The sequence below is a fragment of the Microcebus murinus genome, chromosome 1 (genome assembly GCF_040939455.1).
Source record: "Microcebus murinus isolate Inina chromosome 1, M.murinus_Inina_mat1.0, whole genome shotgun sequence".
NCBI lineage: Eukaryota > Metazoa > Chordata > Mammalia > Primates > Cheirogaleidae > Microcebus > Microcebus murinus.
The window spans coordinates 46,984,472-47,003,575 of NC_134104.1; the positions used below are offsets into that span (position 1 = coordinate 46,984,472).

At 41.2% G+C, this 19,104-nt stretch overlaps 2 protein-coding genes and 1 pseudogene across 9 annotated transcripts in view; 1 reads left to right on the forward strand and 2 right to left on the reverse strand.

Annotated features, from left to right (window-relative positions):
• The window catches only part of RPL24 (ribosomal protein L24), a 371,901-nt gene that overhangs the window by 61,386 nt on the left and 291,411 nt on the right, over window positions 1-19,104 (reverse strand). The gene's annotated exons all lie outside the window — the stretch shown is intronic.
• Window positions 1-19,104, forward strand: part of NXPE3 (neurexophilin and PC-esterase domain family member 3) — a 44,743-nt gene that overhangs the window by 3,430 nt on the left and 22,209 nt on the right. For 6 of the 8 annotated variants that reach the window (XM_012779660.3, XM_012779668.3, XM_012779662.3 and 3 more), the window contains one exon: window positions 3,232-3,520. In XM_012779660.3, coding sequence (XP_012635114.1) covers window positions 3,428-3,520 — 93 coding nt within the window. In that variant the 5' untranslated portion in view covers window positions 3,232-3,427. Of the gene's footprint in view, window positions 1-3,231; window positions 3,521-6,303; window positions 10,171-10,194; window positions 10,781-19,104 lie in introns of those variants that run through there. The other 2 variants (XM_012779667.3, XM_012779666.3) reach the window with 2 other exon arrangements.
• LOC109730929 (barrier-to-autointegration factor pseudogene) lies at window positions 6,044-6,612 on the reverse strand (annotated as a pseudogene).

Genomic DNA, 19,104 nt, shown 5'->3' on the forward strand with positions numbered 1-19,104 from the left:
CCAGGTTGGAGTTAATGTATTTACATAGCCAGATATTGTTTCTTATTAGTAGAAAAGGGACATATTCTGTTACTCCACTATATTATACTTGTATGTATAACTCTCTGCCTATAAAATTGTTCTTTTAATTTCTAATTTTTTTACTTCATTTTCTGTATCTTTAACTTTTATATCATGTACATATTTCTGTTGCAGCAGAAATGGTATAAAAATGAAAAAACATTAATGCTTGCCTCAAATGTGGCAAGAAAAGAATAAGGGCCAGTAGTCACAATTACCTGAGTTCAGGATTTCATGCTGGAAGGAAATTTAGCTGTAAACTCTACTTGCTTAGTTCTCATAAGCATCTTTTCCTGGGGAATTTCTAAAAAAGATAAATTTCATTGAATTTATATATATGTTTTTTGGTTGATCTGAGGAACTTTTTTCTAGAGTCATTCACATCTAGCACTATCGTTCTCATTTGGTTCTAAGGCTATTTGAGATACCAAATGATATTTTCCTGCTCCTTTTGCAAATAGCTTTCTTGTTATAATGTCTAGATTTTATATTTATAGGAAAATAACCACAAATCTGTTACAGGTTTCTCCTTTCATTTAGAAATCTTTCATTTTAAACAGAATTATTTCCCCAAATGTGATTTAATGCCTTGTTTCTCTTTATGTCTTATCTTTAATTTTTACTTTTAGGAATCCGCATTATTATTATTATTATTATTTTTTTTTTGAGACAGAGTCTCGCTTTGTTGCCTAGGCTAGAGTGAGTGCCGTGGCATTAGCCTAGCTCACAGCAACCTCAAACTCCTGGGCTCAAGCGATCCTTCTGCCTCAGCCTCCCAAGTAGCTGGGACTACAGGCATGTGCCACCATGCCCGGCTCATTTTTTCTATATATATTAGTTGGCCAATTTTTTTTTTTTTTTCGTACTTTGAGTTGCTGTTTCAAAGTTGGCCAATTAATTTCTTTCTATTTATAGTAGAGACAGGGTCTCGCTCTTGCTCAGGCTGGTTTCGAACTCCTGACCTTGAGCAATCTGCCCGCCTCGGCCTCCCAGAGAGCTAGGATTACACAGGCTTGAGCCACTGCGCCCGGCCTCGCATTATTTTTTATATCTGTGATTTTTATTTCCTGGAGAAAAATTAGGACATATAGATAACAGAGAAAACAAAACTGCCCAGAAATGACACCTATTAACATTTTAGTATATATCTTTTCAAAGAGAGGTTTATCTGGTGTGTCTCAGACAACATCTACTTAGGTGTACAAATGAGTCTCTCAAATATCAGTGCTCTACTTATAAAGTCAGGTCTTTTCCTGGCATGGCCCTCCATAATTATTGCCAGTAGGATTCTCTGGCTGTGAGGGGCTACTTGCATTGCTGCCTATAACCTTGTACTTTAGCTTTGGAGTCTGCTGCCTCTGCTATCCTTCTGCACCACTGACTGCTGCTGTGCTGCTGCTAACTGGCTCTGAGCCACACTGACGTCCTTTACATGGCTGGTATCCATACAGCCCACGGACCATGCCTGCCATAGTGCAGCTAAATTCCTGTGGAATACCATCTTAAGTCTTCTCCCTTTCTAGCCATCAGAGAAATCCACGATATTTATGTCCATCTCTTTGAGAAGGGTTTATATAGCAGAACAGCTGGGGCCTTGGTGAAATAGTTATTGTCTGTTTTACAGCCATTTCCTTTCCAGAATTTTCAGGCACTTTGGGGTGAGTGAGTATCTGGGTATTGGAGAGAGGTGGTATTGGGGGACATGAGATGGTTAAGTACGGTCTTTCACTAGTGCCTAGCATCCCTGTGGAGATAGCTAGGAGTGGTGGATTTATTCCTTTTTCAGAAGGGGATGACATCTTTTCTGATACGAGTATAAGCTTTTCAAGGGGAATTTCTGGCTGTTAGTACACTCTATAGTACAGAGTAAGCCTCCATAATTATTTGTTGAATGGATTGTTGAATCAAGGTATATACCATGTAAAGAACTAAGTACTGTGAGCGAATCAGAAAAGTCTGATACTTTATCATTAAGTTGCTTTTTCTCTGGTATATGGTTTCTGTTTTTTTAAAATATAGTCATAATTAGTAGTCTAGTTGGAAAGATAAAAACACATACAAATAGGGATCAGCTGAGAAGTGAAAATGATAAATGCTGTGGGATGCTCTCAGGATGGAGAGCATGTTGGGATAGCTCAGCATCTCTCCTTTCTGAAGCTGCTTTGGGGAAGGGTTGGTGTGGTCATTGTGGTATGGGAACGGTTCAGACAGGTTAAGCAGAGGGGAGAGAGAATGGGGGCTCACAAGTCCAACACAAAGCTGAGGGGAGTGTGGACGCAGCTGACCTATTCTGAGGTATTCTGTACCTTGATTACGTACCCTTTTCCACCTTTACCTCTGTACCCTACCCTCCAGGGAAAGCCTGTCTGGGGACAAAATATTAGGACCTTCTCTGTTAACCTATATCTAAATAGCAACTGGAGAGAGCATTTTGAATTTGTTACATGAGAGAAGAGCTAGGAGTGGCTGCCTCTGAAGTCCTCTGCTTCTAGCAGGCGTGATAAAAGATTTGGAGGGTCCAGCTTAACTTTCCCCCCTCACATCTTCAGAGAAGGTGTCCTCCTATGCCTTGTTACTCTGATGAGGGAGCACTAGGACCACATATGTGGTGGGAGAGCTGGGAACTTAAAGGGTATTTCCTGTCTCCTGCCATACAAAGGGGTGGCATTCCTTGTGTTTTAGAGTGTCAGGATGGTTTGCACAATGTCCCAAAGCTCTTCATAAAAACACAAAATTTCCTCCTAATATTCTTTAAATATAGGTTTTTTTCCCTTTTTTTTTTAAATATAGTTAATATAGTAATGTTATGTAACTTAAACCATAAGGAAAGGGAAGTGATTTTATCTACTGAGAACTCTGTAGAAATTTGTTACTTTTGTTGTGTAATTTTTGAGTTTAAAGACATTCTCCTTTGCTGTCTTAAATGTTAAAACCTAAATAGACAATAGGGGAAATTATTACTGTATTTACACAGAAGCCTGGCATTGGGAAAGGACACTTTGAGGAGATTGTCTGGAAATGGAATAGACATTACTGTGCTCTGGTTCCTTGCTTTCTCCTCATGACTTTGGGCTTAGACAAGGTTAAGGAAGAGGAAATGTGTTTTTCCTCTTATGCCACCCTAGGCTATTGCAGTTGGTGATGTTCTTCTCTCGTTTTCCCTCTTTGAAGGAGTTCTTTGAAGAAAAATGTGCTTCTTCAACCAATTGCAGTTTCTCCTCCACATAAAGAACTCTTAAGGCTACTATCAGGATAGAAGCAAATTAAACTGAAAGTTCATCTGCAGCTTAGAAAAACAAAGACATGGAGTTTTGAGGAGTGAAGATAGCATGGTGTCGGCCATGGGTGATCAAGACACAGCCAGAAAATGTGGACCAGTTTCTTCAAACTACGGCTTTTCTGCTGTCTGCTTGCAGTGTTGATGGTGGTGGTGCTAGTCATCAATGTTACTCAGGTAGAGGTGAGTACCCAGTATACTCCTTCATAACTAAGGAACCTAATCTGGGAATTTGGGGCTAACTAACTTGAGAAAATGTTGGTTATCAGGAAGCTTATCCTGCTTACAGTTACTGTTTTCATGTATTCAGTCAGTATTTGAGTGCCTACAGTGTCATATACTGTGCTGGAAATTGAGGATACAGTGATGAAGAAGACAGACATTTCCTCACTTATGGAGCTTGCATTCTAAATGTGCATGGGAGAAAATAATAAGTAATAATCATAATCACATAATAATAAAGGTAATTAGAGATTGTGAAAAGTGTTATACAGAAAGAAAAAAAATGTTACCTAGAAAGAAAAGTGTTACATAGTCTTGGGGAGCTTTAGAGTGATAATAAAGTCTCTTCAAGGAAAGGACCTTTTAGTTGACTCCTGGCAAAAGCTGAAGGAGCATTTGAAGGGAAGGAGTCGATGAGACTGTTTTGAAGATTACTGGATGGCATTCAAGGGCAGGGACTGTGTCATACTGAACCCCTCACAAGTGCCTGGCACTAACAACGTACTTAGTAGTACCCTCTTTACCCCCCTGCATGAGCTCATGTATCACCAAAATTTGTGGAGTAATTTTTATATAAAAGGATGTTGTCCTTTTTGTTTTGTTGGCTTGTGATACTTCTCAGGTTACAAGTCCAACTTAACTATGACATTTCTTTTCTTACTGGGTTTCATTAGCACAAGATGTTTAAAGCTAAGCCATAGATTTTTTAAAAAATTTCTCCTGCTGGAACTCACTTTGTGGTTTTTAGCAGAATCCTAATCTCGCTGGGAAATGGGCACACTAAGGTCCTACAGATTTTCTTCTGTGAGCCAAATTAGCAAACTTTGTTAAGTACTTTGAAGAATGTGAAATGATTCTGTTAAAGACTTTGTTAAAGATTTATTAGAAATGGGCATAGGGCATAAACACTAGTTATTTATTCTTCCTTTTCTTGCATGTTTTGCTAGATAAGGCAGTGCCAATTCCACATTGACAGTGCCTTGTACCTGGAAGCTGTATTGAAACTCTTTTTTTAAAGTTTTTCTTTTTGGTCTCAAAAATAATGTTGTTTTTTTTTAACACATAATATGTGCCATCTAGCACATATTATGTGCTAGATGTCTATATGTCTGTAAATAATCATATTCCATGCAGTTACTACTCTTTGGAACTATTATGACTAATATCCCTGACAGATTAGTCTATGTGAGCAGATAATTATTATATCACGATGACAAAAAGTGGAGATGACACAGAATAAAAATTCATTTAATAAATATACCTAGAACCACACTTGTTGTTATTCAAAAAAACTTTCACTGTTTCCTGTAAACAAGTTAACTTAATACAAGTGTTTTTTAGCCATAGTTTTCTGGAAAATATACATGAGGAAAAGTACATGAGCCATATAGGTGCTTAAGCCTGGACCTGGTCTTTCTATTCTCACTCCATTCTCAAATGAGAAAAATTTTGTGAAGATACCTTTTGTTCCTTCAGTCTCCTGATTTGTCTTCTTAGTAACTACAGCATAGTTTACTATTTAAATCACATAGGTATGTATGGTGTAGAAAAAGAGTAAAACTTTGGCCAATGTAAGTATACAAGACAATTCTCAGCTCTTTTTTAAAGTAAAAGAACGTTTAAGTATTAGATATTTTTTAAAGAATGAAGTGGAAGATACATAGAATAAAAACTGCTGTATAATTATGTACAAAATGAGAACCTCCTTTTTAAAAGTTTTTTTGTGGTAAAATATACACAACATCGAGTTTGTCATTTTAATCATTTTTAAGCATACAATTCAGTAGCATTAAGCCCATTCACGTTGTTGTGCAACCACCAGCACCATCTATCTCCAGAACTTGTTTGTATTCCCAAACTGAGATTCTGTATCCATTAAAACCACAATTACCCATTCCTCTCTCCTTCCCCCATGCCCCTGGCATCCACTATTCTATTTTCTGCCTCTATGAACTTGATGACTCCAGGTACCTCGTATAATTGGAATAGTATGCTTTTTGTGACTGGCATATTTCTGTTAGCATAATGTCCTCAAGGTTGTATTGTAGTGTGTATCAGAATTTCTTTCCTTTTTAAGGCTGAATAATATTCCTCTGTCCAACACATACCTGCAGAAGAACATTATTTGGCCTTAAAAGAGAAGGAAATCCTGATATATGCTATAGCATGTATACGTGTACCACATTTTGTTTATTCATTCATCTGTTGATGGACATTTGGGTTGTTTCCACCTTTAGGCTATTGTGAATAGTGCTGCTGTGAAAATGAGTGTACATATATTTCTTCAAGACTTTGCTTTCAATTCTTCTGAATATGTACCCACAAATGGAATTGCTTCATTATTGTTTTCCATAGCAGCTGCACCACTCTTCATTATTTTTTTATTTTTATTTATTTTTATTTTTTATTTTTTGAAGGCCACTGACTTTATTGATCTAAAAAACTTTACAGGGACAGTGACTATTCTGCCAAGAAAAGGAGCCAAATGGCACCAAACAGACTGGAGGTTAAAGGTGTGGGTGAGGGAAGGGACCAAGAGGAATCCACTCAGGAAAGCTGGTAACTGCTAACATGGAACTGGCAGGGGAAAGAGAAGGGAGATGCATGCAAGAGCAAGAATTCCAAAAAAGTTGAAATAGTGAGGGGAGAAAACTCCCAAAAGACCCTGGAGTACATCAGAGGTGACTATGACAAAAGCAATCTTTTCCTTTGTAGAGGACACTCAGCTGCAAATTCTGAAAAATCAATGCTGGGAGTAGGGATTGTGGGATTCCCAGAGAGCATGACAAGAAAGCGTTGCACCACTCTCGAAGGCAACCAAAGCAGTTCCGGGACTGCTTGGCATTGGTGCCACATGTGTCCTTCACCCATTCCCAGAAGAGGTCTTCGTCTTTCTTTAGCACCAGAAACTGGCCAAGGATCACATAAGCCTTGTCAAAGCCCCTTTCCTCCAGCTTCTTCCCCAGGACTTCACCAATCCCAGTGAGGCTCCCCACTCGCTTTTCTCCCATAGGCTCTGCCATGAAATCTTGGTGCTTTTGGGAGGTTGTCATCTTGATCAGGTTTAATATCCGGTTCCTGTAACGGCTCCTTGTGCCACCTGGCTGCTCCCACCGATACCTCAATACACTAGAACTTTCTCCAACTTCCCCACTCTTCATTCTTATCAACAGTGTACAAGTGTTGCAATTCCTCTGCATCCTCACCAATACTTACTTTCTGTTTTTTTGATAGCAGCCTTCCTTATAGGTGTGAGACAGTATCTCATTTTGTAGTTTTGATTTACAGTTGTTTTTTTTTTATCCATCTGTCAATCTATACTTTTTAAATGGGACATTTAGACTGTATACATTTAATGTTAATATTGATAAATGAGATACTGTTCTAGTCATCATGTTGATTATTACCTAGTTGCTTTGTTGTCTCCCTGTGTTACCGTTTTATAGGAGCTGTAAGTTTTTACTTTCAAGTATTTCTACGCTGGTGAGTATTGACCATTCTTTTCAGTGTTCAGAGCACTTCTGAGCATTTCTTGTAGGTCAGGTCTAGTGGTGCCAAATTCCTTAGTGTTTACTTGTCTGAGAAAGACTTTATTTCTCTTCCATTTATGAAACATAGTTTTGCAGGATACAGAATTCTTGGCTTCTATTCTATTTAAGTTGTTATTCTATTTAAGAAGATTATAAAGATGGGACCCCAATCCCTTCTGGCTTCTGTGGTTTCTGGTGAGAAGTCTGCTGTTAGTCTGATGGGTTTTCCTTTATAAGCTACTTTGTGCTGTCTTCTTACAGCTTGCAGGATTTTCTCCTTCACTTTGACTTTGTCCAGACTGATGATTATGTGTCTTGGTGATGTCCTGTTTGAAATGCATCTTCTAGGAGTCTGATGACCTTATGTCTGGATGTCTAAATCTCTAGGAAGACCAGGGGAGTTTTCTTCATTATTCTCTCATATAGCTTTTACATGCTTTTTACTTTTTCTTTTCCCTCAGGGATGACTATGATTCTTATATTTATATGTTTTACATAATCCCATATTCTCAGAGACTTTGTTCATTTCTCTTGACTCTTTTTCCTTTATTGTTGACTTTCTGATTTAATTTGACAGCCTTGTAATCAAGCTCTGAAATTCTTTCTTCTGCTTGGTCTAGTCTGTTGTTAAAACTTTCCACTGTATTTTGAAATTCCCCAAATGACTCTTATTTTCAGAAGTTCTGTTATTTTTTCTTAAGTATCTGTCTCTTTAGTGAATTTTTCATTCATGTCCTGAGTTATTTTTTTTTTTTTTCTCTTTGTTGGTTTTCAGCTTTCTCATGGATCCCATTGAAATTTACTTGTGATCCATAGTTTGAATTCCATATCTGACATTTCAAAAGTTTCCTTTTGATTGGAGTCCATTGCTGGAGAGCTAGTGTGATCCTTTGGGGGATGTCAAAACAGCCTGTTTTTTCATATTGCCAGAGTTCTTATGCTGATTGCTTCTCATCTGAAACCTCTTCTATCAGTGCAAAACAGATAGTTTTGTGGTTCACCTGTACCCCTCTGTTGGGAACTCTGCTGCTCAGTGTAGAGAGGGAGAAGTACATTGCATTCAGCTTGTGCAGGTAGGTATCCACTTTGGTGTTGCTGGCAGTTCAGGTTGATTGGACCTTAGACTCCTGGAAGAGTGTTCAGGTGCCAGCAATGGTGGGTTAGGTTAGGTAATCTCTAGTTTCCAGGTCCCTGGATGGCATACTGAATCTTGAGGGGACCAGACCGAGGCCAGGCTGGCAAACTTGCCCTTAAGCCTCCCTGAATTCAGGTGCTGGCTGTTGATAGTGAGGGACACGACAATCTCCTGCTTTGAAGAATGATTAGGCAGGAGAAGTATGGATGCACTGTGGGCCTGAGACAGGAGGAGTGGGTCCCTCTTGAAGAGATTAGTAGAGGTAGGCAGCTATTGGGCATACAAGCTGCTCACACCTCTCTCTCTTGGCAGTAAAAGCAGTCTCTGTCATTTGGGGCCCAGAAGAGCCCAAATTCCCAGCTCCCACCCTGACCCAACTGCAGCAGAGGTGGTAGAGGCAGCTCAGGGCTATGTGTAGGGCTACCAGACTAGCTGTGGGCTGTGGCTGAAATGCTCTGGAGGGGGAGGAATAGTTGTGCCAGGGACTTGCCTCCAGGAAGGGTAGGCTCCTCCCAAAAGATACAGGAGCTTGGGGAGAGCACTGCTAGCCCTGCCCTCCCTCAGTGGAGATGGTAGTTTTTGTCCTTGGGGCACACAAAAGCATTTGCTGCAGCTTTTTAGAGGGACAAGAGTGAGCCCCAAGCTTCATGGAAGCCTGAGTGTCATAGGAACTCTATCAGACGCGGGCAGCTGCTCCCAAGTGCCCTGGCCTAATCGTCTCCTATGGAACCCTCATCATTCGCAACTGGAAAAAGCAGTGGTGGGCAGGGGAGGGGAGGAAGAAGAGAAAGAGTAGGCCCCAAATGGTGGGGAGCTGGTACCCTGGTCCTCTTTGTCCTAAGGGGCCCTCTAGTGTACTGTATTCTCCTCTTGGCTGGAAGCAGCCTACCCTGAATGCCCAAGCTCCAGGAGACCCACAGTTCCCCTGGGACCCACCAGTTCCCCAAGGCTGCTGTAGTCTTAATGGGTGCTGGGGAGCATTGGCTGTGGATCCAGCAATGTGGAGACCTAGGGGCTGACATTCCTAGGTTGGGACAGCTGCAGAAACATGGCTTGTCTGTGTGGGGAGGAAAAGGAGCCACACCCTCTGTGGAGAACCTGGGCATACTGAGCAGAGTACTATTGGGGATGTGCCCCCTCTGCAAGCCTGGAACTCATTGTCCCATAGCACACCTGTGCCCAGAGTTTATACTTGAGAGCAGAGACAGCTATGTCCACAACATTGGGTGGTTGGAAGAGGGAAATTCCTGACTCCACATTGCTTCTCGGGCTCTGCTGCTGCTGCTGCTCTGGGCTGGGGCGCTCTCCTACCCTGTGTATTCCTCTCTGCACGCACATCTTCACTGGGAGGGGTGAAGACAACTTTGGATCACAAGCCAGTGGCTCTCAAGTGCAGGGATTCCACCTTCTTCTGTCCCAAAAAGCATTCACAACACTTCCCAGTCCTTGGGGCAGCCCAGAAATATTCCTGGTCTCCTCTGTCTCCCTGTTCCTTTGTGGTTGTCATAGTCCGAATGGATGCTGGGAATGTTCATGTGGGATCCAGTGACAGTGAGACTGAGGGGCTGTGAATTCCCTGGTAGGGTAGAGGCACCTGACATGTGTGCAAGCACTATTGCACTCACTGTCTCAGCTTGGGTCTGTGATAGAGGGAAGCGACCCTATGCGGGCCTGCCAACCAGTATTCTGTTCCCAGGATGCTCTCAGTTTGCCAGTGGCAGCAGTGCCTGGATCTGTCAGGGTAAAGGGGCTTTCTGACGGATTGGAAGCTGTAGATGCCATAGATGTTGGGGGAGGAAAAGTAAACACTCCCACCTACTCTTTCTGCTGGACTCCAAATCCCTCAGAGGTCAGTCTGTGCCAAACTCTTGCTCCTCCTTGAAGAGAGAAGTCGTCTTGAAGAGAAGTCTGCTCTGCAACTTCTTCCCATGGGATCTCCAGTAAGGGTAAGTTCTGGTACCTTTCCCTCAGTATTTCACCTGGGCTCTGCTTTTTCATCTGAAATTTTTTTCTTCTTTTTGAGATGATCTGGTGACTGGATGTTGCTAGTTTGCCATCTTGCCTTCTTCCTCTTTCTCTCTCAGAGATAAATCTTTATTTTCTTTTCACGAGTGAAGCTGGCTGAGTTGATTGCCTTTTGATGATTAGATAAAATCCTATATTTTAATCAAATATAATCTTATATTTGTCATCCAAAGATAAGAAATCTTATATTCTCGTCCAATTCCTCCACTCTTCCTTTGCATCAGTGTTGTGACAGCAGCAGGAGCAGCAGAGGTGGTAGTGGCTATGGGGGCAGCAGCCACACATGCAGATGGGTCAGCCAACAAGGCCTTGATCTTTTCAGCAAGTGGGAAGATGCCATCAGTCACCCCAGACAAAGCCAGACCTACTTGTACCCCTAATGATCAAATAGGGTACAGACGCAACAGTTGGGTAACCAATCTATAAAACATACAATGACAATGTTGTATGTACCCTCTAGGACTGGGGTCCCCAACCCTCAGGCTGTTGACTGGTACCTGTACAGGCCACACTGCAGGAGGTGAGCGGCAGGTGAGCAAGTGAAGCTTCATTTGTATTTACAGCCTTTGTATTTACAGTGCTCTCCATTGCTGGCATCACCACATAAGCTCCACCTCCTGTCAGATCAGTGGCTGCATTAGATTCATAGGAGCATGAACCCTACTGTAAGCTGCACATACAAGGGATCTAGGTTGCATGCTCCTTATGAAAATCTAATGGGGAGCTGCTGCAAATACAGATTATCATCAGCAGAGAGATTTTACTGCAGAATAAATGTAATGGCCTGGAGTCATTCCCCAAACCATCCCCCTATTCCCCCAGTCTGTGGAAAAATTGTCTTCCATGAAACCATTCCTTGGTGCCAAAAAGTTTGGGGACCCCTGCTCTAGGAAGTGAAAATGCATAATTTTCTCTGTACTGAAAAACACCGCGGGGCTGTATTAAGTATGAAATGTCCGATTTCCTTAAGTACTAAGTTTGACAGTTGATATCTCTGACATTTCACTTTGATACTTCTTGTTTTAATTTTATTATGAAGGTATATCCTCAGTCTTTCAAATACATGCTTTGGCTTGTGACTATCTTGCAGATTTTTTTTTTAAGAGCAAATTTTGTGAAACCATGGGTAAGTAAAAACCTCATGTTATTTTCCAAGATGAGTTCCATCATGGAACCAATGCAGTGCAGATAGCTCAAAATAGCAATGGAGTGTTTGGGAAGGATGTAGCTAATTAACACATAATACTTTGATGGTTTGAGAAGTTCCATTGTGGTAATTTTAATCTTGAAAGTGAGCCACGTGGGCAACTTGAGACCAAGGTGGATAATGATGAGCTGAAAGCTGTAGTGGAAGGAAATCCATCTCAACCTATGCATGAAGAGGCTGACGGGTTCTGCATGAATTAAATGAGTATCAGAAGAGAAATTTTCTTGAAGCTTGCCTTTCTTTGCTGTCTCAACATAAAGGCAAACCATTTCTATACTATATCGTTACGTCTGATGCAAAATGGATTCTTTTTAACAATTGCAAGCATTTGGCACAATAGTTGGATAAAGATAAAGTGCTGAAACACAATCTAAAACCGAATATTCATAAAAAAAAAAAAAAAGCTAGTGATGTCTGTTTGGTGGTCCAGTGCTGGTATTATCCACTGCAGCTTCAGGAAACTTCGTCAGTCAATTACAGCATATGTGTCCTGCAGCCACTTGGATGAAATGATGAGGATGCTTATGATTAAGCAGCCGAGATTGGTCAATGGGGACAGGCCAATCCTCTTGCAAGAGAATGCTCGACCACATGTCACACAAACAACACTGCTCAAACTACAGAAGCTGGACTTGGAATCTCTCTGTCATCCACTGTATTCACCAGACCTCGCACCAACTGACTACCATTTTATTGAGGCTTTGGACCACTTCTTTTTTTTTTTCTTCTTGAAACAGAGTCTCACTTTGTTGCCCAGGCTAGAGTGAGTGCTGTGGCATCAGCCTAGCTCACAGCAACCTCAAACTCCTGGGCTTAAGCAATCCTCCTGCCTCAGCCTCCCGAGTAGCTGGGACTACAGGCATGCACCACCATGCCCAGCTAACTTTTTCTATATATATTAGTCGGCCAATTAATTTCTTCCTATTTATAGTAGAGACGGGGTCTCACTCTTGCTCAGGCTGGTTTCAAACTCCTGACCTCGAGCAATCTGCCCTCCTCGGCCTCCCAGAGTGCTAGGATTACAGCATGAGTCACCATGCCCGGCCTGGACTACTTCTTGCAAGGAAAAATATCTAATTCTCAGCAAGCTGTAGAAAATGCCTTTCATAATTTTGTGGACACTCTCTCTCCAGGTTTCTCTACTGCTGACATAAACTACCATTAAGATGACAAAATTGTGTGGAACGTTTAGGTGCATACTTGGATTAATTGTACTGCTTCTTGTTTGAGATACAATAAACTACACTTTTGATTTGAAATTGGACATTTCATATTTAATGACCTAATATAATGAAATCATTATACAACTCACCATAAGTTGGGGACGTCTGGTTAAGCCACCCAGTCTACAGTATTTTGTTATGGCAGCTTGAGCTGACTAATACAGAGGTCTTCTTGGGCCCCAGATCAGTGATATCACATGAGACAGTGGCACCAGCACAAATGTCAGCTGGCACCTTGGCCAGCAGCATGTCCCAGATCCAGTGAGGTCCTTAGTGAACACAAGGCCCACATTCCCCCAGATATGAGGCAACAGTTTCTCCAAAGCCAGGTTGTTTCCAGATGTCCTTGGATGGCCTTGAATATCATGGTGTTCTTGCCCATTAGCATAGTTTCCTCAGGAGGGACATGCAAATCTGCTGCATCTGCTTGGAAGCCCCCATTGTCTGCTTCTACAGTGAGGCATTTTGGACAGTCACCCAAAATTTGAATGATCTTAAGGAAGTGGTTAGACTTTTAGGTTGCCCTGTCTTCCCTGGGCATTGTGGTGCATGAGGATTGTCATACAGGATTTAAAGATGATGTCACCATCACAGGGATGCTTGGCAGGAGCTTGGCCATTACTTCTTTAAGTACTTTGTTTTTCACTCCCCGTGTCTTCCTTCTCCCAGTACTCAAATTACATTAATATCAGGCCTCTTAAAATTGTCCAGTGCTTCTTTTTTTTTTTTTTTTTTTTTTTGAGATAGAGTCTCGCTTTGTTGTCCAGGTTAGAATGAGTGCCGTGGCATCAGCCTGGCTTACAGCAACCTCAAACTCCTGGGCTCAAGCGATCCTTCTGCCTCAGCCTCCTGAGTAGCTGGGACTACAGGCATGCGCCACCATGCCTGGCTAATGTTTTCTATATATATATTAGTTGGCCAATTAATTTATTTCTATTTATAGTAGAGACGGGGTCTTGCTCTTGCTCAGGTTGGTTTCGAACTCCTGAGCTCAAAGGATCCACCCACCTTGGCCTCCCAGAGAGCTAGGATTACAGGCGTGAGCCATCAGGCCCGGCCTGTCCAGTGCTTCTTGATGCTCTCTTTTTTATTGCCTGCTTGCCTGCTTCCTCCCTCTTTTGGATAGTTTTACTATTTCTTCAAGTTCAGTCATTTTTATTTTTTAATGTCTAATCTGCTATTAATTCCATCTAGTGTATTTTTCATCTCAGAGGGTTTATTTCTCTTTTTTATATCTTCTGTATCTCAGTCTTTCCTATTGCTTTTTGAACACATACAGTACAGCTATAATAACTGTTATAATGTCTTCATCTGCTAATTCTAATATCTTTGTCAGTTCTGGGTCACTTTCACTTGATTGATTTTTTACCTTCTTACAGGTTATATTTTCCTGCTTCTTTGCAATTTTGATTGGACTTCAGACTGTTAGGTGATGAATAATTTTTGTATTATCGTAAATATTCTTAAACTGTGGTGCAGCTTGTTCCTTTTGGGTCTTGATTTTAGGATTTCTTAGTTGGGACCGAATTAGTGTTTTGGGTTAATTATTCTCCACTGCTAAGAATTAAGACTTAGTATTCTACCCAATAGCCTGTGAATGCTGAGCTTTTCCAGTCTGGCTGGTAGAAGGTATTATTCCTGGTCCTGTGTGAACTCAGGTTACTGTTCTCTTTAATGCTTTCAGGTGGTTCTTTCCTCAACCTCCAGAAGTTTCCTTACGCACATGTATTCGTCATTACTCTGTTGACTACTTGAGTGGGACTCTCTGTAGATCTCCTGAGTTCTCTCTGAAGTTGTCACTTTGTCCTGCAAATTCTGTTTAAGACTCAGCCCCATCTCCTCATCTTTGGTAGTTCGCCAGGCTCCACTAGAGCTACTCTCCCTGTGCTGCAGCCTGGAAACTCTCTTAAGGCATTGAGCAAAGGGCAATCATATGGATCATTTTGTTTACTGTCTCTCAGGCATCACTGCTTTTTATTGTCTGATTTCCAGTTTTTTTTTTTTTTTTTTTTTGTAAGTTGTTTCAGGTGGGAGGACAAATCTTGTCACTGTTTCTCTATCTTGGCTGGGAGTAGAAGTCTGAGGGACTTGAATTTGAGGGGAAAGAGATAACAGAAAAGCTGGGGAGGAAGAGGAGAGGATGCTATCTAGAGCACAGGTGGAGCATATAACTTTATATAGGACAGGGGACACAAGTATATTGTGAGTGTTCTTGTTATTTTATTATTAATTATTAGGAGGAGCTATGTTCCTTCCTCTGATGTAAGAGGAAAGATGTCATGATGGTTGACAATGCAGATACATTTGCTGCTGGAAGGTGGGACGTTGAGGGAGTTTCCAGCTATGAAGGAGGTATAAAGTAGGAGGGTGGAGCCCACAAGGTTTGTGTACAGGGCTTGAAAGAATGGGGTTGGGAAATGGAGCTGACCCTGCAGGACTACAGAGGAGCAATATATTTTAAGAACTTAAGTGTGCATGACACTCAGCTGCATTGGTTTTGTGAGTGTGTGTGTTTATTTTACCACATCAAACAGAGTGAGTGTAAGAATAGAGAAAAAAGATAGTGTGTAGGTCTTGGATAGATGAGGAGGAAGGTAAAAGCAGAAAGAGACCTGAGGGGGTAGGCCAAAGTCCCACATCATTAATGTTACTACAGTCAGGAAGGAATGTTAGAAAATTCCCCTTTAGTTCTGCTTTAATTCTCTGAAACTTCTGGACTGAGTGCCAGTTGAAAGCTCTAATTACCTGAATGAACACAACACTTTTCCACTCACTGGAGAAGGGAGGTGGCAACAATAAATAATGTAAGACAGTTTTGGTGTTGAAAATAATAAGTGAGTGTTTTAATGGAATGAGGCGTAAAGCATTTTTCCTTGTCTAAAGAGGTAATCTTGTCCAGGGTGAGAATATTGTCATGAATTTTAAACTGTTCAGTTTATTACTGTGATGATCATTGATAAAGAGGGCTTGGGGTGATAGGGAAAAGGCTCTGAAACGTGGCAGGCTCCTATTCCTTAATCCCTTTTTTATCCTGTGCTTCTGACTTTGGCTATACTCTTTATGGTCAGAGTATCTGATCATTTTCTAGAAAAGCACAGGTTCAATTTTAGTTAAAAATACTACATAATATGAGAAGGTGGTATATGTTGCAATATCCAGCAAAAGATTGTAGAAAGAATTGCTGTCTTTCATTTCTCTGATAAGATCTCATTGAGCATGGCCTATATTTTTTCTTTTGCCTTATTGATATTTTAGATATGTATTATAACACCTGCATATATACCTGTATAATTAGGGCTTTTGGCTGCAAGCAAAGAAACCTGATTCAAATTGACTGTAATATTAAGGAATATTACTCATTTGAATAAAAGTAAATTGAGCATAGTTCTATTAGGGAAAAGGCTTTGTTTCTCTGTAACCCTCTTAGCTGTGCCTTTTTTGTGTGTGTTAGCTTTCATCTGTGGCGTCCTCCTTCATGGTTTTATTGTAGGATGCCTGCCAGAGCAGTAGGGTGGTTGCTTCCTTGTACATGTCCAGCTGAAGAGGCAGTTGTTCCTTTGAAATCCTCTCAAGAGAACTTTCATATTTTCATTTGCGAGTTCAATAGGTGTTACCAGAGGATTAGTGGTGTCTGGATTTGGCTGCATGTATCAAGCATAAGCCTCTAGCAACCTCTTCTGGTTCTCATGGTCCTGAATTGGGTCACATACACATTCCTGAACCATTCCTGAACCTCCATCAGTCAGGCCCACATGTGAGCTGACAGGTCAGCAAACACATTGCTGTTATTCAGTAGGCCAGGAGTGAAATGGCTGTGGGACAGGCAACCATGATGTTCACTCTAGCTCACAGCTTACAGTGGCTTGAGGAGTGGATCATCTGTTTGGTATTTTCTCTTGGCTCTAAATCTAAAAAAATGGCAGACCTGAAGTTGCCCTTGTCGACAGAATGGGGTTGAGTTGCCGTTTAGGAAAATAAACCAAATTGGCTTTTTGCAGTTTTTTCATTTGCAAGTAAAATTCAGGTGGCTTACCACTATATGTCTGGTGATTTCTGGATTGGGTTGTGTGGGTCAGTCAACTGGCCTCGGATAGTTGGTGTGGTGACTATGGAACAAGAGTGAAAGTGAGAGAGGAAGAGAGGAAAAAGGTAGGAAGAAGGTGATATTTGTTGTGAGCATATGGTACATGATTTGATCCTTAATGGTGTGTTATAGCCTCACAACAACTAAAAAGGAAGGGGGAGGCTGGAACATTTCTGGAAAGGTAATCAGTAGGTAAGGGAAAATTTTCAAATTCAGTTTTGTGTTCTCTCATGCCATGTTTTTAATGAGCATGTTTTTAATTAGTACTGCCATGTACTCCTTTAGATGAAGGCTCCTAAATGAGATCCTTTGAAATAGAAATGTGTACATGGAAGTGTAAAATGGGAGGGGAAGAATACATGATCTAAAAAGAGCATTAAAAATTCTTCTTGTATTTTGGGACATCCCATATAAAGTGTCACTAGTGATGCTGAAAGTGCTCCCAAGAAGCAGAGAAAAGTCATGACATTATAAGAAAAAGTTGATTTATTTGATATGTACTGTGGATTGAAGTCTGCAGCTATGGTTGCCTGTTATTTAAGATAAATAAATCCAATGTAAGTACCATTGTAAAAAAAGGAAAAGGAAATTCATGAAGCCACCACTGCAGCTATTCCAGCAGGCTTGAAAACCTTGCACTTTTTGTGAAATACCTTTTTATCTCATATTGAAAATGCAGCTTTTATGTGGGCGTGGGATTGCTAAAAGAAAGGCATACCTATAGACACTAACAGGATTTAAGAAAAAGCTAAGTCATTATATGACAACTTAAAGCAAAAGGAAGGTGAAGGATCTAAAGCTGGAGAATTTAATGGCAGCAAAGAATGGTTTGATAATTTTAGAAAGAAGCTTGCCTTAAAAAATGTCAAGATAATAGTAGAAGTGGCTTCTGCCAACCAAGAGGCAGCAGACAAATTCCCAGATGCCATTAAGAAAATCATTAAGGGCCAGGTGTGGCGGCTAATGCCTGTAATCCCAGCACTCTGGGAGGCCAAGGCAGGAGGATTGCTTGAGTTCAGGAGTTCGAGACCAGCCTGAGCAAGAGCGAGACCCCCTCTCTACTATAAATACAAAGAAATTAGCCAAACAACTAAAAATAGAAAAAATTAGCTGGGGGAGGGGGGGAAAGGGCAATATATGTAACCTTAACACTTATACCTCCGTAATATGCTAAAATAAAAAAAGAAGGAAAAAATTAGCCGGGCACAGTGGTGCGTGCCTGTAGTCCCAGCTACTTGAGAAGCTGAGGCAGGGGGATCACTTGAGCCTATGAGTTTGAGGTTGCTGTGAGCTAGGCTGATACCTTTGCACTCTAGCCCAGGCAACAGAGTGAGACTCTGTCTCAAAAAAAAAAAAAGAAAGAAAATCATTAAGGAGAAAGAATATCTGCCTGAACAGGTTTTTTAATGTAGATGAAACTGCCCTATTCTGGAAAAATATGCCACAAAGGCCATTTATTAATAAGGAAGAGATATGAGCACCAGGGTTTAAGGCAGAAAGGGATAAGCTAACTACTGTTTTGTGCAAATTCAGTTGGGTTTATGATCAGGTATGCTGTATCTATAAAACTGGTAACCCCTAGCCTTGAAGGGAAAAGATAAATACCAGTTGCTAGTCTTTAGGTTGTACAATAAGAAGGCTTGGGCAATGAGAATGCTTTTTTTTTTTTTTTTTTTTTTTTGAGACAGAGTCTCACTTTGTTGCCCAGGCTAGAGTGAGTGCCGTGGCGTCAGCCTGGCTCACAGCAACCTCAATCTCCTGGGCTCAGCGATCCTACTGCCTCAGCCTCCCGAGTAGCTGGGACTACAGGCATGCGCCACCATGCCCGGCTAATTTTTTGTATATATATTTTTAGTTGGTCAATTAATTTCTTTCTGTTTTTGGTAGAGACGGGGTCTCGCTCAGGCTGGTTTCGAACTCCTGACCTTGAGCAATCCGCCCGCCTCGGCCTCCCAAAGTGCTAGGATTACAGGCGTGAGCCACCGCGCCCGGCGAGAATGCTTTTTCTGGATTGGTTCTATGATTCCTTGTCTCTGAATTCAGGAAGTACTTTGCCAAAAGGTACTGCCTTTTAAAGTTTTTTTTTTTTTTTTTTTTTTTTTGAGATAGAGTCTCACTTTGTTGTCCAGGCTAGAGTGAGTGCCGTGGCGTCAGCCTAGCTCACAGCAACCTCAATCTCCTGGGCTCAAGTGATCCCCTGCCTCAGTCTCCCAAGAAGCTGGGACTACAGGCATGCGCCACCATGCCCGGCTAATTTTTTGTATATATATATTTTTAGTTGGCCAATTAATTTCTTTCTATTTTTAGTAGGGACAGGGTCTTGCTCAGGCTGGTTTTGAAC